This window comes from Vidua chalybeata, chromosome 1 (genome assembly GCF_026979565.1).
Source record: "Vidua chalybeata isolate OUT-0048 chromosome 1, bVidCha1 merged haplotype, whole genome shotgun sequence".
Lineage (NCBI taxonomy): Eukaryota > Metazoa > Chordata > Aves > Passeriformes > Viduidae > Vidua > Vidua chalybeata.
Genome location: NC_071530.1, coordinates 68,942,682 through 68,957,712, shown reverse-complemented (window position 1 = coordinate 68,957,712; position 15,031 = coordinate 68,942,682). Strand labels below are relative to the sequence as shown.

Here is a 15,031-nt window from a genome sequence, read left to right as displayed (position 1 = left end):
CAGGCTGTGGCATGGTGCATCCATCCGTGCTGAGCTAACAGGGGCAGAGTGCTCATCCTTCCTCTCTGGATATGCACACAGCAACAAATACCAAACAGAAGGCACTCTGAGAAAAAAAAAGAGTTTTTCCCCTGCCTTCTCTTAACCTCTCTTCCTCCAGTCTCCAATCTATACTCTCTTCTACGTTTAGCTGCTGGGCAGGCCATACATGCCCTTCCAGCCACCATGGCCAGAGCACTCCTTTTCATCCCGTCACCATTTCTCTCTCCAGGAGATTTTGCCACTGGTCCCAGCACCCTCCTCCAACAAGAGGTGGCCCATTACTGCAGAAATCAGCTAAGTAAGGAGAGTAGGGGACCCACCCAGCATACCACAGCAGGCTGTTCCAGCTCTGTGCATCACATTGCTGCTGAGTGTGGCATACTGGGAGACACTGTACCCTCCCTGACCATACAAGATGTGTGCTAACTGCTGAGAAGCACAGGATCCCATGAAGATTGGTAGGAAAACCCATTTCCAGCTAGGAAAACACTTCTGGAAGACAATAAATGCTCCTCCTGTTCCACATCAGCATGAAAGAAAAGCCTTTCAAAGCTGAATGTGTTTGCTTAGTGGAATAGGATCTGCTGCATTTCATTCTCCTGGATGATGCAAGGACCCACAGCAGGCAGGAGGTGAAAGTCCTGGGCTCATTGCTCCTCTGCTTCCCTCCCTCACAGCAAGCACCATCACCTGCACAAAGCCTGTCTCTTCCTGCACCTTCACTAAAAATTTCACCTGAAACACCTCTTCCAACAAAACTATGGCAGCTGCAGGAAAAAAATTCAGTTTAACAAATCAACATCCCAAGGTGGCTCCTTCACATAAGGCCTGAGCAGCTCCAAGCAAGAAGAGGCTGTACTTGGAGGCCACAAGAAGTGAGCTCAGCACAGCACCGAGGAAAGCGCGCAGAGGAGCACAGCGGCTCCGTGCTGTCCCTTCATGGAAGGCAGGGCTCATCCCTGGCACACTCTGCACCTTGGAGCACACAGCTCGGAAAACAGCACTAGGTTACAAAGAAGAGTGTGGTTTGGATGGTGAAGGCAACTCAATCTTGGCAGCTCTCTGTTTTAAAGACAGCACTTTGGTGTTCTTCTCACTCCCAAAGCATCCTGAACTGTTATTTACAATTTCCCCCAGGCAGGCCATAAATCCAAGCACAACTAGCAAGCTCAACACAGTGTAAAAGGATCCCAGAGGCAGACTAATTACCTTTGCAGGCTATGCAAGCCTATGCACTTTTCTTCTGCACAGTAGCTTTGGAAATTTTGGCTAATGGCTGCCACTAACAGGTCAAACTTTCCACTTTCCATTGTTCTGTTCAGGGCAGCCAGCTGGGAGCTCAGGGGCAACAAATCTCCAGGGGAAGAAATCAAGGTCATTAAGGGAAAGGGAAGAGAAGCTATGAATCATAAGAATACTCCACACACTTTTCTGATTCCGGCAGAAAAGATAGTAAGTAAAGACTGAGAGGAAGCCTAACAGATTTTATGAGGACTAAAATCTAAACCACCACCAAACAGAAAACCCTACAACTCCCATTCTCTTGAGACTTTAGGGATTACTTCTCTCCGAGTACTCTATAGCATGGCGACAACTTCTTTTTTGTTTAAATTACTTAATACAGTAAAAACTCGCTCCCCTCATCTCTTGAGACAGAAGGCCAGGGGATTTACCAGAGATACAGGTGCTGCATCTTTCACATTTTCTCATCTCCACAGAAGTGTGCTGATGTTCAGCCTGCAGCTAATTTCACACGGATCTCTCCTAACACCTACTAGCTCTGTTTCGGCATTGTCTATCCAGACAGTAGTGGTTATAGCAGACACTTGAATTTTAGAGGGGGTGGGGATAAAATAGCAGACTCAAATAATTGCTCTGGACCAAGTAGTGCATGAAGCAACCAGAATATGCCATTTTCTGAATGAAAGCCTGGGCTGACAAGCTATTGTCTGGTCTAAAGCAACACATACACTCTTTCACTCCAAGTGAAAGACCATCATCAAGTAAGAAAAACTAACGTGTTGCAACTGGGCTGTGAAAAATCCTGACAAGCCTATTGTCCAGCTGAACATCACACTGGTAATTGCTGAAGCCCCCTCCCATGGAAGCCACACAGGTTATATTACTTCCCAATAAAAGTGTCAAGTGTGTCTTCAGTGGTAGTTTCATTTTTTGGTATAAGATTCTCACTAGAGATTACAAGAGCAAAGGCAAGAGAATTAAAAAATAATGTATCTAGGGTACCATGTCAGGTATAACAACGAAGTGCAATACAGAACAAACTCTTGTCTGTTGCAGTCAGGCCTCTCTCCCCATGGCACAGACCAAAAAGAAAACAAAAACTGTGAAACTTAATACTACAAAATACTCTGTGCAAAGTAAGGATACTAAATCTTGATGGGTTAGATACCATCCACAATAGGAAGTAAATAAAATTTTATGAACATCTGTACAGCAACTTCCAGGCTATAATTAGATAATACTTTTCCAGAGCCATAATAAAGAGGAGAAAATTTTGTGTTTTCTTTGGTTGGTGTGGTGCTACCTGTTAATTACAAACAGCCAAGGAAGCAGAAGATGCTCCCTGGAACATATCCAAGGGACACAGATTAGGCTGGTGGCATCGTGGATACACCTCCAAAGGCAAGGCCTCCAGAGGGGGTTTTCAAATGCTCTGGCCACAAATTTACTAGTCACCCCAGATGGGAGAATGTAGATGTTTCTTACAAGCTTTCCCTCAAGTTTCTCTCAGAGATTTTTTTTCCCCCCTCATGAAGCAGACAACAACAACAACGCCGCCCAAACAAAAACCCAAAATTACGCAACCAAAAAAATAAAAAGGAGTTGATAAAAGGACTTCACGTTCTTCTAATACACTTTTGCTGTAACTTTACAATCCTGAGGCAGGGACACGGGATATTTCTGCAAGTTATAGAGAAAGTTCTGAAAAAGTGCCAGAGTACAAACTGCTAGAGGCAGCCAGAGTGGTCAGTCTCCCACTGAGCTCAATACTGCAGGGTGAAATCTACTCCCATTACACATTATGGCTATGACCCAGGTAACTTCTAGGTTTAAAAAACAACAGACAAACCCAAACCACCTTATAACTTTTAAACTGAACTCTGAGACAGCTTCACAGACTGCTTTGCAGTAACCTAAAGAGGCAGCTGCACAATCCTCCTTAGCAAAATTCGGGCTAAAGCTTTTGCAATCAATATGATTCTGGTTTGATCTGTTTGAACAAAAGCAGGAAGCCAGAGAACAGCAAACCACATTCTCGATAAAAACCCGTTTGTATGGGCAGTGAAGGAATACTCACGCAGTGCGTACAGGGAGAGGACTATTCCAGCCAGGCAAAATCCCTCGAAAAACCTGAGTGTGCTGAACATGGTCACATTCACTGAGAGTGCCACAGTCAGTCCAAATATCAAAATGAATATGACAGAGAAGAGCAGTACAGGCCGTCGACCAACCCTAAAAATAAGGAAGTATGGAGAAACAGTGTTAAAAGCCAGGATGGACATAATGCTGGATCATTAAAACTGGCAAAGAGTCAGGCAAGTCAGGCAATCCCTTCCAAATATTGCCACCCATTTTTTATGTTTGTTCATTCTTCTCTATTTTTTTCTTACTAAATCCCAGATTTCTCTGCCAGCTTTGCATTGACAAGTCCATCTCAGAAAGGATAAAGCAGCACATTGTATTGGTGCTTGATTTAACCAGCATTTTCAAAACAGTAAAGATAAACAAGGAAGCATCTAGGAACTACTGTAAGGCCATAAATGAGACCTTTGGAGATGAAAATCAACTTCTCAGAGTTTTTTGTAGTAGCACAGAAGGATATATGGTATTATATACTGCATGGCATAATATATTTTTAGCTGCAGAGGTCTCCTCTTCCCAAGAGACATGTACTTTTCAGACTCATCTACAAGAGCATCCAGCTCAAGAAACTACTTTTCTTGGTCTCATTTGTCAAGGAGGAGCCTAACAAACATGGACTGAACACAAAACAGGGCTCAGGTCACTTCACTGAGCCTTAGCGAGTTGATAATAACACTCTCAGGAAAATTGTGAGCTCCAAGTCCCTCCCATTGTATCCCCATAGCCATTGGAGAGACCTACAAAACCAGCCTGACTGGAGGGTAGGGTGAGGAATAAACCACTTCAAAAACCATTACAGGCAACAGGGGCAGAGGACTTGCAGCCCTCCTTTGCAGCTGCAACCTGTAGTTGTGTGTATTGGTACAGTGCTGATGAGGAGGAAGAGTTATGCTACCACTGAATGTGGGGGCAACTGCTGCAGAGTTTGGCTCTTTCATGTCCAAGGAACATGACTTTTTTAACTTCTCTTATTCACATGTTTAGTGTTTATAATTCCCTTTTCTCTCCCCTCTTTCTGAGCAAGGAGAATGATATGAAGCACCAGAGCGCATGGCTATTTTTAAGCAAGAATTGGATCATTATGTGGAGATTTCCAAAATTTTTCAACTTGTCACCTCCCACAAGTTTTCCAGTGGAACTGAGGATCCCTTTTAGTCAGCTCCATATGCCATTTTCACAAAGAATACATGAACTTGCTTTTCGTAGGCAGCTTTCACAGACCCATTCAAAGCAGACTGTCAGCTGCAAGCCAGCCATCAGGTTGAATGTCAGCACAATAAAGAGCATTTAAATCTCACAACTCAGTCCAGTTTCACATGCTGTAGCATTTCTATTCAATTATTTCAGCAGATTGTCACCAGCAGTTATAAAATACATTATACATATGCATTCACAATTAGAACTCCAGATTTTGCAGTACTTAAAATAAAGTAAGGAGTGAAGGGCTGAAAAAGAGACATCATTATAATTTTTTGCATTTTTGGGAACTGGAAGAGTGCACCAGTCATCATTCAGGCTTTTTCAAAGTCACACCTAAGAAAGTATTATCAAGGCTGCTTGCATGAAAACAGGTTTATTATTATTTTCAGCTATAGTATCATCTGTGAGGCCCCTCAAAGATTTAACTTGTTGGCATTAGACATTCAAAGCTTTTAAAACAGAACCAACATGCAAGCTGGAGAAAGCAAGGTCAAAGCAGGCTGCTCTCCATCAGGTTGCAAGCACAGCACCCTGGAAGATGAGCTGCAGTGGGGCTGAGGGTGGGAACACCATATCCTTGGCTCTGTGATCCACAACATACTGGGGACATGCTGGGCATGGGGAGTGACTGCTATCTGTGCTTCAGGTTTTGTATTTATGGAACATAGCACTTGGGCAGGGAGGGGAAATACCTCATGTAAAACCTCAAATACAGAAAAAAAGCCTATGAACTTTGTGTTATCATCTATCTGCACAGACTTTTGCAGTCCCATTTTTGTTATGCCAAGCTGTAATTCATACCGATTAGTATTTGTGGAAGTGTTTTGCAGATGAAAGGCATTATGCAAACACTCAGAATTAGGAACTTAATTCTCATCACAAGCCTGACCTGCCATTCCCTGATGTTGATTGAAAAAGACCTCATGCTTAGCATACTTCAGTTCCCTTCTGCCCCTCCTCCCACCCCCTGTACTCAAGGTTACCCAACATTAGGACACAGAATTTCTTCTACCATTATACAAGTTACAGAAATGAATAGTTGCTGCTAATGAAAAAAATTTACAAAATCCAAGAGCCTCGTGAGCCCTTAAAAATCAACTGAGGCCAGAAAAGCCCTCTGATAAGAGGCATTTCCCCACAAGCACAAAACTAGTCATCTTCTTTCACCAAGGCATGCAGCACATTTCTCAAAAATCCAAAGCTCCAGGGCAGCTATAAGCCATATATTTGGTGATCCAGCAGTGTTTTGACAGGATGGTGTCTTAGAGCCTTTTAAAAAAGCCTTTTATATGCAGACAGAATTCTGTCTAACAGTACATGGAAATGCTTGTGAGAAATTAAACCATACACAATTTCCTTGGTAAAACAGCCCCAGGATGCTATCTGCTGCCATACAAACTGTTCCAGAGAGAGATTATCACAGAAGTCTCAACCTACACTGCATGCTGTTATCTAGATCAAATGCTAAATGCTGCCTGCACAGGTAAATAACCAGGGATACAAGAAATCCCGGGCCTTTGAAGAATCTGCAGCCCCTACACGGTATGATAAGCAAATACATCAAAAAGATATTCCTAATGTCAATGTTGCTGCAGGAGGAGAGTGAATGGGCTGAGGACAAGACCTGCTCTTCCCATACTCCTCTGAATGTAACTTACCACCCTGAGATAAGCAAGCTTTGCTCTCGCAGCTGATCAAATTGCTCTTCCCATGCCATTCTTTGCAGCCTCTGTCTTGCCTTTGGGACTGGAACTACTCAAAGGCTCCAAATAGCATCAAAGTAGGTACAAAGCAGGGGCACTACAGGGCAATGAGAGGTACAGACCTACTGCCTTGGTGCTACATGAACACCATGCCTACCTGCTCCAGGAGGAAACTTTCCACACAAACCTCAACAGGCTCTGTCCAGAGCAGGCAGAATTGCCAGCAGCACTCTTTGCCTGTGGAACAAGTAACTTATTCAGGCATTGGACACAGCTGGCCTTCCCACAGCTGAGCATGTTTGCAGACCTTCCTCCTATAGATTTTCCACACAGAGCTGTCCCAGTGTGCACACCTACTGTGTTTTGAACACGGAGCACTCAGTTTACTTAGCAAATTGCCTTAATACACTCTATGGCTTGGCCTCATTCAGCTTTAAAAGCTACTTTCAAAGAGGAAAAGCAAAGCCTCTAATGGCACAAAACCCCCAAAACATCTTCTAATTATCTGTACTGGAGAGTGGTATATAAGTGAAATGAAAGCAGATTTTGAAATTTTATAACACTTTTTAAGCATTACTGTTTAATCTCCCTGGCTCTTGCTTGGGACTGACATCCTTTTTCCTTAATTTTCTCTTTCTACCAGGTACAATCGGTACAGCCCCTATGTATCCATCCCTTTACACAACCCACACCTTAGCAGAAATTCAAGCTGTGATTAAACAGCAAAGTAAATTCCATTTAGGTCTTCTTTTACCAGCCCCAAATGCTACTGCTAAGCAAAAAAAAACTATTGAGCACAGAAGTCCTGCTCTGTCAGGTGCATCAGCTGGCAATGTGGACCAAATAGGAGTATGAGGACCAATTTTGGTGGCAGCAAACCACGTCCATTCTAGTCATCCACAAAAGGGTCACTGTTCCCTCCAGCCAACAAGCTGCTTTTTCAGCTTTGCACCACAGCTGGAAACCAATTCTCTTAAATTCACTAGACATTTCTAGATATTTGAAAATCAGGGTAATTTTATGCTGCATTAGCTCAGCTAAGCAGCTTGCAGAGGGGTCCAACAAGCTCATGTGGCAGCACAAAGTACACACTGGGGACAGAAATGGATGGAAGCACAGGATGCTCCTTTTGGTGGCAGAGAGCTATTAAATCCGCTTACTGCAGTTCTCTCTCCAAGCCAGTGCCTTAGGCAACAAGTTGTTCACTTATTTGTGGCTTATTTGTCAATTATAGCAGCACTTTCCTAACTTGGTAATAAGTCTGCTTTCTCCACACTGATTCCATTTTAGGAAAGCCAAGCAAGATCCCTCATTCATTTCCCCTCTATACTTTCTATGGGTTCTTAGAGCCCCGTTTTACTGTGGTATTTTAATCAGATTCAACTGTATTTCATGCACGTTCCCTACTTCACCGAAAAGTCATGATTTGTCTCTTGCCCAAAAATTTTCAGTGACTATTCAGGAATTCAGATGCAATTTTGCTAGGAATGCTTGATCCAAATTACTGCAGTGCTGCAAGGGCCTTTTCTCTCCCAACTGGCTGTCAAGTTGCAGAGGTTTTATAAGATTTCCCTAAAAGGCAACTCTTCTTCTTTTCCTGTTTTAATGAATAGCAAAAGAGTTAACTTGGGGCCATTAAAAGCACCAACACTGGCAACTGTGCTGGAAGGCACAGGAGTGACTGGGACAGCACTGTAGAGCTATTGCTTCAGATGCTTCAAGTTTCCACTGAAATTATTTGAGTCATCCATGTAAATTTTTCCCCCGCTTCTGCAGTACAAGACCACCTTTTTAAATTAAAGCTGAATCCTCAGCATCATTGGGGTATCCAATAATGCTTTAACTGCCTCAATTCAAGGAATTGCGATCTACTCGTTTTAAGTTTAATACCCCAGTACTAGCAGCACATAAGTCAGCGTTAAATCCTTAACACAACATCACAATGTTTGCCTAACAAGAGCTTTAAAACAAGAACAGTTGAAAGGTTTGCAAAAAATGGCCTTCAACTCACCAAAAGGTACTGTGTAAGCACAGGGCTGACATTACATTAGTCATGTATTCAGTGAAATCAATGCTGCTTCCAATTTCTTTTGGTCCTCTTGCTTTGTTAAGAAAACAAAAACCAACCCTAAACTGAAGACTTTGCTTGTATAATTAGAAAATACTTAATTCTATACTAGCTTTACAGCTGCAATAAATTGTATCAGTGGGAAACAAGTAAGCCAAGTATCAAATAGTTTGTGCTACTTAGCTTGGTATAAATTACTCAGGAACAATTAACACACTTTTACACTGTTTGCCCATCATGATTGTTTTAGAACCTTAAAAATCGTTATGCAAAGGTTCCTAATGAATATCAAGTAGAAGACAATCAAAACAATATTTAATATTGCTATTTATTTATAGCTACATTGCATTAAAAGATTTTTCACTTACCAGTCGGCTATACATCCTGTTATCAAGTGGCCAAAGATTAATCCTACAAGCAGGGAGAACTTAGCAATGTGGACTTTCCAGGCAGAATCACAAACAAGATCCCACTGGAAGAGAAAAAGAGATAGATAAATTGAAATAAATTAATATCTCAGACGTGTTTAAACATACTAATATGATGTAGAGCTCCTCCCAAAGGTCAATTCTAGCACAAGTGCAAGGAGATGGCAGAGGAAAGCTTTCCCCCTCAAGTCTAACCCCAGATCCCAAGAAACAATGCAAGCATTCATTTACCTCAGTGAGTTTTATCAGATCCTTAATTATAAGATTACAATATCCAACAATTAAGGGTCCCCCTCTCTCCAGGCCACAGGAGGTTAGCCTAAGGGGAAATCTCCATCAGGCTCTGGCAGTACCACTGGTGCTGCTGGAGCATCTCACCATCCCAGCCCCAGACACCTATTACCAGAGCCCCAAGAAGGCCACCAGCAGCAAGCCTGACAATTTAAGAGCAAGTGCTCCAATTAATCTCCTCAGGGCTGCTTGAAAACATGGGGAAAAGCAGCTCCTTTGCCACAGACCCCTAACGGCCAATTGCTCCAGGCTCTCACAGTGTCAAGATGCTTTTGCTTTCAGAAAAGCATCTTGATTTCCCTATGTGGTGGAAGGGAGATGAAGACTGAATAAAGGCACAGCTTGTCAGGACAAGTCCTGACATGGAGCCTGACAGAGCAGCTGGAAGTCCCAGCGCAGCCGTGCAACTTATTGGGACAGCAGCCCCACAGTGACTTTTTCACAGCTCAGAGACCAACCAGACAGGAATTAAACCTCCACAATAAAGCTATACTAATACAGAAATTAACCTTTCTGTCCAAAGAAAGGGGAAATGGACCATTTCAGGCAACCTGTTACTAGGTAGGGCACTGCCTTATTCCCAGGAGAAAGATAGAAACAACAAGGTTTTTAGTGAGGCTTCCCTAAACTCCAAGCCATTTTCCTCTGAGGCAGAGGAAGCCAGAAGAACCAGACTGCATTCCTGGCTTTAGCCCAACATCCTCGTTGCCCTCAGACATGTAACGTAATCTTTCTTATGTGTAAAGTGCGGACAGTTACTCTTATACCCTTGAATAAATGTAAGAAGATATGTTTGCCCATGGTTTGTGAAGTGTTCAAATATTGATGGTAATGGCAACCACAAACTTTTCATGACAAATAAGTACAGCTAACTTTGGAGACTCAGATACTCCAGAATTGAAACTTTGCAGAATAAATGGCTGCTTGCGTGTAATGTAATAGTAGTGGCCTTTCTGACACCAGTAACTGAGGTTTCATAGTATGAAAAAACACAAAGTAAAAGTATGCAAATTATTTTTAAAAGTCAGATGCAACTTCAAAAAAACTTCCCTCAAAAGAGTTCAATTAGGTGCACTGCACTTTTAAGCATTTCCATGACACACAGCCCTTCCACAAACAAGGCAAGACTCTGGTCCAACACCACAGATGTCCTCACTACAATATACACCTCACCAAGAGGTATAACAATTTTGTGGCCTAAAGAAATGTGCCAGCACTCAGGCGCAGGCTTTTTGTTGAAGTTAAATGTATTTTGAGTTTTCTACTGCACTGATTTGTAGAAGTTGGGACATATATGTCTCATCTTCCACCCTACAGACTGGAGGCACTAAAGAACTATAAGCAAGTAGTATGAGGAAGGATTTTTTCTACCAAATACCTATGAATAATTTGCAGCAAAGAACTCAGCAAGGCACTGTGGATTATATTCCAAAAATGCTGACTTTTCAGAAGCAAGTAGAGGAAATGCAATTACCAATACTAAGAATTCTAGAACCAATCTCCAGCTAGCAAACAAAAATATCTGCCCAGCCAAGCTACAAACAAAACAAAATTCAGAAGATATATCTGAGGCAGAGGCAGGCTTTAAAATTCTCCAGATTCATTTTCACAATCCAGAAGGTGTATATGCTGCTTAAAATGGAGAAATAATTTTTTTGTAAAAAAAAAACAAAAAACTTTATTAAAAATATTCATATTTATACAAGAACAAATTTAAAATTTCAATAATTCATTTTTATATTAATTGATGTCAGAGGAACAGTAGTGTCCTCCAAGTGCAAAAAGAAAAAGGAGATATCTGGTGCCTTTCCATTTTCACAGCTTGCTGTTGCTAGTCAGCCACAGCCGACCCTCACGCAAGCCCCAGGCAGGGAACGTGCAGTACCAGATTACACGTAGGCAAAGGCTCGTGGCTGGAAGAGCCAAAATCTCATGAAGGGCTGTTGTGAAATTTTGGTCCAGGATAACAGATGTCAAACCCCTCTGGCACACTGGCACAGAGAGCAAGAGTTTAAAAGCAGGAGAAAAGTCAGTCTATCAGCTTGTCCTTCAGTGGTGCCCAAAACACACCCACTCCTCTCGATAACTTATCTGCAAGTCCTCCTTTGTTTGTTTGTTTTTGAGGCTATTGTCCAACTCCCCAGCTGCTCTGAAAACAAAAACATCTATTTCCTTGCAAACCCTGCGTCTGGCCCTTTCCTGCTCTCTGTTAAGCCTCACTGCAGGCCAGCAGAAATCAGAGCTGATCCTCCAAGCCCACATGGGCAGACTCTTGACAGACCAGGCAGCCCCTGACCTTCCCAAAATATCTCCCTCTGCAAAACCCTCCAAATTTGTAAATACGCAAATAGTGAAATATATCAAGTTGTTTTAACACGCAGTTCCGGAGAATCTGCCATGACCCGAGATTACTTGCTCAGTACTAAGAGCTGAATTATATCCTGATTTCTCCTCTGGCAGCTGTCACAAACTAGAGAGGGGTCACCATGAAGCAGTTACCCAAAATAAATTTGGCAGGACAGCTGTAGGTGCCACCAGGACATTCAACTTGCAAAGGGAGATGAGAATAAGGAGAGGGGAAAAAAATGGATGCTAGAGTCAAAAGCAGTCTCAGGTAAAGATGACATTAATAGGACAAAATACATATTTAATAGCGAGCGTATCATTCCCACATATCTTAACACAGCAGCAGAGCAAACCAGCAAAGCTTTGTCATGCTGAACGCACAGAGATTTTTGCCAGAGACCTGTGTTCCCCCTTCCCTTCCCCATGGAAAAGCCTCATCTTTGAAGAGCTAGAAATAAAGCAGGAACCTCTATACAACAGTGCTGCCTCTCTCCTTGCATACACCTGGGCTCGGCAGAGCAGGACAGAGGTGACATGTGCCCACATGGCACAGCTGTGTCCATAGCCATAGCACAGCTGTGGCAGGTCCTGCTCCAAGCACCAGTAGTTTCATCCTGCAAAGATGACACTCAGATTTGCTCCAAGGAGAAAGGAATGACAAGTTCCCATGCAGAACAAAACACTGGGGTGGGCAGAGCTGATGCCAGTTCAAGTGGCACTCCAAGTAAATCTGCACCAGGAGATTGTTTTGGCTGGAGATTGGACAGTAATCCTCTACCACCTCTTGCAAAGGGTAGATTAATCTGTTACAAGCAGGGAAACCATTAAATCCTATAACTGCTCTGGCTGTATCCCCGGTATCCCACTTGGGATCTGGCAGTGTCAAGCCTGAAGAAAGAATGCTTCTAACCTTTCCTGGGATTTCTCTGTGTGACTCTGGGTTTTGCATGTCTTTCTGTCCTCCATCCATCCTCCCAATACAAGAAAAGATCAGATAAAGTGACTTGGTAAACAAAAAGAACTGTATTGTTACACTGAAATAAAAATAACTATATTTAAAATGTATTGGTGGAAAAGGAACATTAAAGAGCAAAAGCTTCTTTTTTGTAGCACTACAGCATAGAGAATTTGCCACCTATGCAGATGTGCAATGTATTGCAAGTGTTTTCTCACATTGTGATATTGTAAAATGTAGGTGAATTTAACGGGAAGAAATGATGATGTTTAACATTAGTTTAGAAGGTTGAATGATTTTTTATTATAACTATGTTATAATATATTAATATACCATATAAAGGAAGATACTAAAACGACATATATATTTTTTTAATTACTATATTTAAATAACAACTTGTGACTGTTCTTGAGAGTTTAGACACAGGTGGACCTGATTGGTTATCAGGCTTAAATAACTCTCACTAGAATTTAATTAAGTAATTACTTTAGGTAAACAATTTTCTAAACATATTTTATATCGGAAAAACACAAGGAGCAGAAATAGATTTTTTTTTCCTCTCTGTGCACTTCTATAAAAATCTTAAGAAAAAGAGAAATGTACTTCTACATAGTGACAGGGTATTTTGGTCAAAGCTGAAGGAGTCACACCTTCAGGAACCTAATGTCTAACTGGTATCAGTGAGTCACCACCCATGTTGTGACTCACTATAATTCATGGCAAGATGGCGGACTATTTAAAACATGGGATTCTTGGGAAGACACCTGGCAAAAGGTAACACATGCAAATAGTAACCATCACGTAGCTTCTTTACAAAGGGTGAAAATCTGGACAGGGCTCATGCAGTGCATCACTACTTGCACTGCTATAAGTTGTAAAAGTAGTCTGCTGCGTGTTTGTAACTACAAACACAAGCTGTCTGAATTAAGGGCTCTTGTCAGTGGCCATAATGCCGTCTGTGGTACCTAAGCACACTGAATACTCATGGCTAAAAGGTAAGATGAAGATTTGGCTGCTTCTACCTTCACCACCTTATCATGAGGTATGCAAGGCAAACCCTTCTGTCTTAAAAAGGAGCAATGAGAAAGCAGGAGAGATTCTCTGGTACAACGCTAACCCAGAGTGGCACAAAAAACCCACGAGAGGGGCACTGGACACACCTCCCCCCCTCTTCCCACGCTGTGGTTTCACAGTCTGCTTCCAATGCTCAATGCCCAGATTGTTGCTGAAAGAAAGCAGCCCCTTCCCCAAACAGTCTGCAGGTGGATTGTAGCTCTGCTGTGACTGCTCTCTGCAGTGGTTTCAGCAAGAGGACACCAGAGGATCACCAGAGCTGCTGCCGTGCAAGGCCCTAAGCCGGGCATGAAGCTGCAGCCTTGGTCCTTCCCCAGCCAGGCAGCACCTGCCTGCTGTGTCAGCCTTCACACTCTCCATCTTGACGTCTCACACACCACCTATGACCTCCCAATCCCTTGAGTGAAAGTCCCACTTGGGGAACCTTGTCCTCTACGTATCATGTATGCCACAGCAGCATCAAACCCTGCCTGGGGAAAAGCCACCAGCTTGCCTGCTCATTAGGGAATGATTTTAGGACAAATAAATGAAAATAAGAATCAATTCTTCATCACTGAGGTATGCTGGGTCTCTTCCTTTGTTCTTCTCCTTCCTGTTCCATCTTTTTATAACCAAACCCTGTCAATTTACCCTACACAGAACTAGAATCCATCTTCTATACAAACACCTTATCTAGTGAGACTTTAAATATGTGATGCCTTCATATTATCTTAGAGTGTTTTTTTTCCTAAAAAACCCCAAAACCTGAACCAAAGTTATTTTAAAATATCATAAAATAATAATAAAAAAATACAGTTCTGTTTCTCATACAATATACATTTAAAAAGGCAAAACAGTCTCCAGGTACTTATTCCTGGAGGAAAAGCTCCAAGTCAGCAGACCAAGCACTATTAGAAAAAATCCCCAAAAACAAATAAGAAAGCAAAGCAGTCAGTAGTTCTAGTACAATATACCTGCCAGTAATTCCTTTTCACAGAACTGAATAATCTGAGCAGTACTCATAATTACAGCCACAGGACACCACTGTACCAAGATTTCCCTCTAGACTGCTAAAGGACATAATTTCCCTCCTCCCTTCCTCAACTCCCCACAAACATGACACTCTGTCAGCATTTATTCCTAAAGAAAGTATATGAGACCCAGAAAGTGGTGTGATGCTCAACTCTGCAGGAAATAGGCATGCAGTAAAACCACACAAGGGAGGTTGCAGAAGAAACCTCCCAGAGGAATGCTCCAACTGCAACACCTAAAACTGGAGGGGGGTGGGGGGTTTAGTGCCACAGGCATCTCTGTATCTCCTTCTCACTCATGGCAACATGAGAGCATTTCAACTATTTAACCTTCAGGGTTCAGAGTAAGGGTGCCTCTCCTTTGAGATCACAGCTGGGCAAAGTACCCCCGATCTGTATTTTAAGTGTCAAAAAAGTGTTCTTGAGGACACGTGGCATTTTTGTGACCGTCAGTACAATCAGCTGCGTGGAAATAGCAAGATCACATTAGAAAATAAGAAAATTAAGTAGAGTAAAAAACTAATAAATTT

General features: G+C 42.3%; 1 protein-coding gene across 1 annotated transcript in view; it reads right to left on the bottom strand.

The window, feature by feature from the left end:
• The window catches only part of SLC22A23 (solute carrier family 22 member 23), a 109,722-nt gene that overhangs the window by 82,461 nt on the left and 12,230 nt on the right, over positions 1 to 15,031 (bottom strand). The window contains 2 exon segments of the mRNA XM_053952189.1: positions 3,362 to 3,516; positions 8,766 to 8,869. Of these exon segments, the coding sequence (XP_053808164.1) occupies positions 3,362 to 3,516; positions 8,766 to 8,869 (259 nt within the window).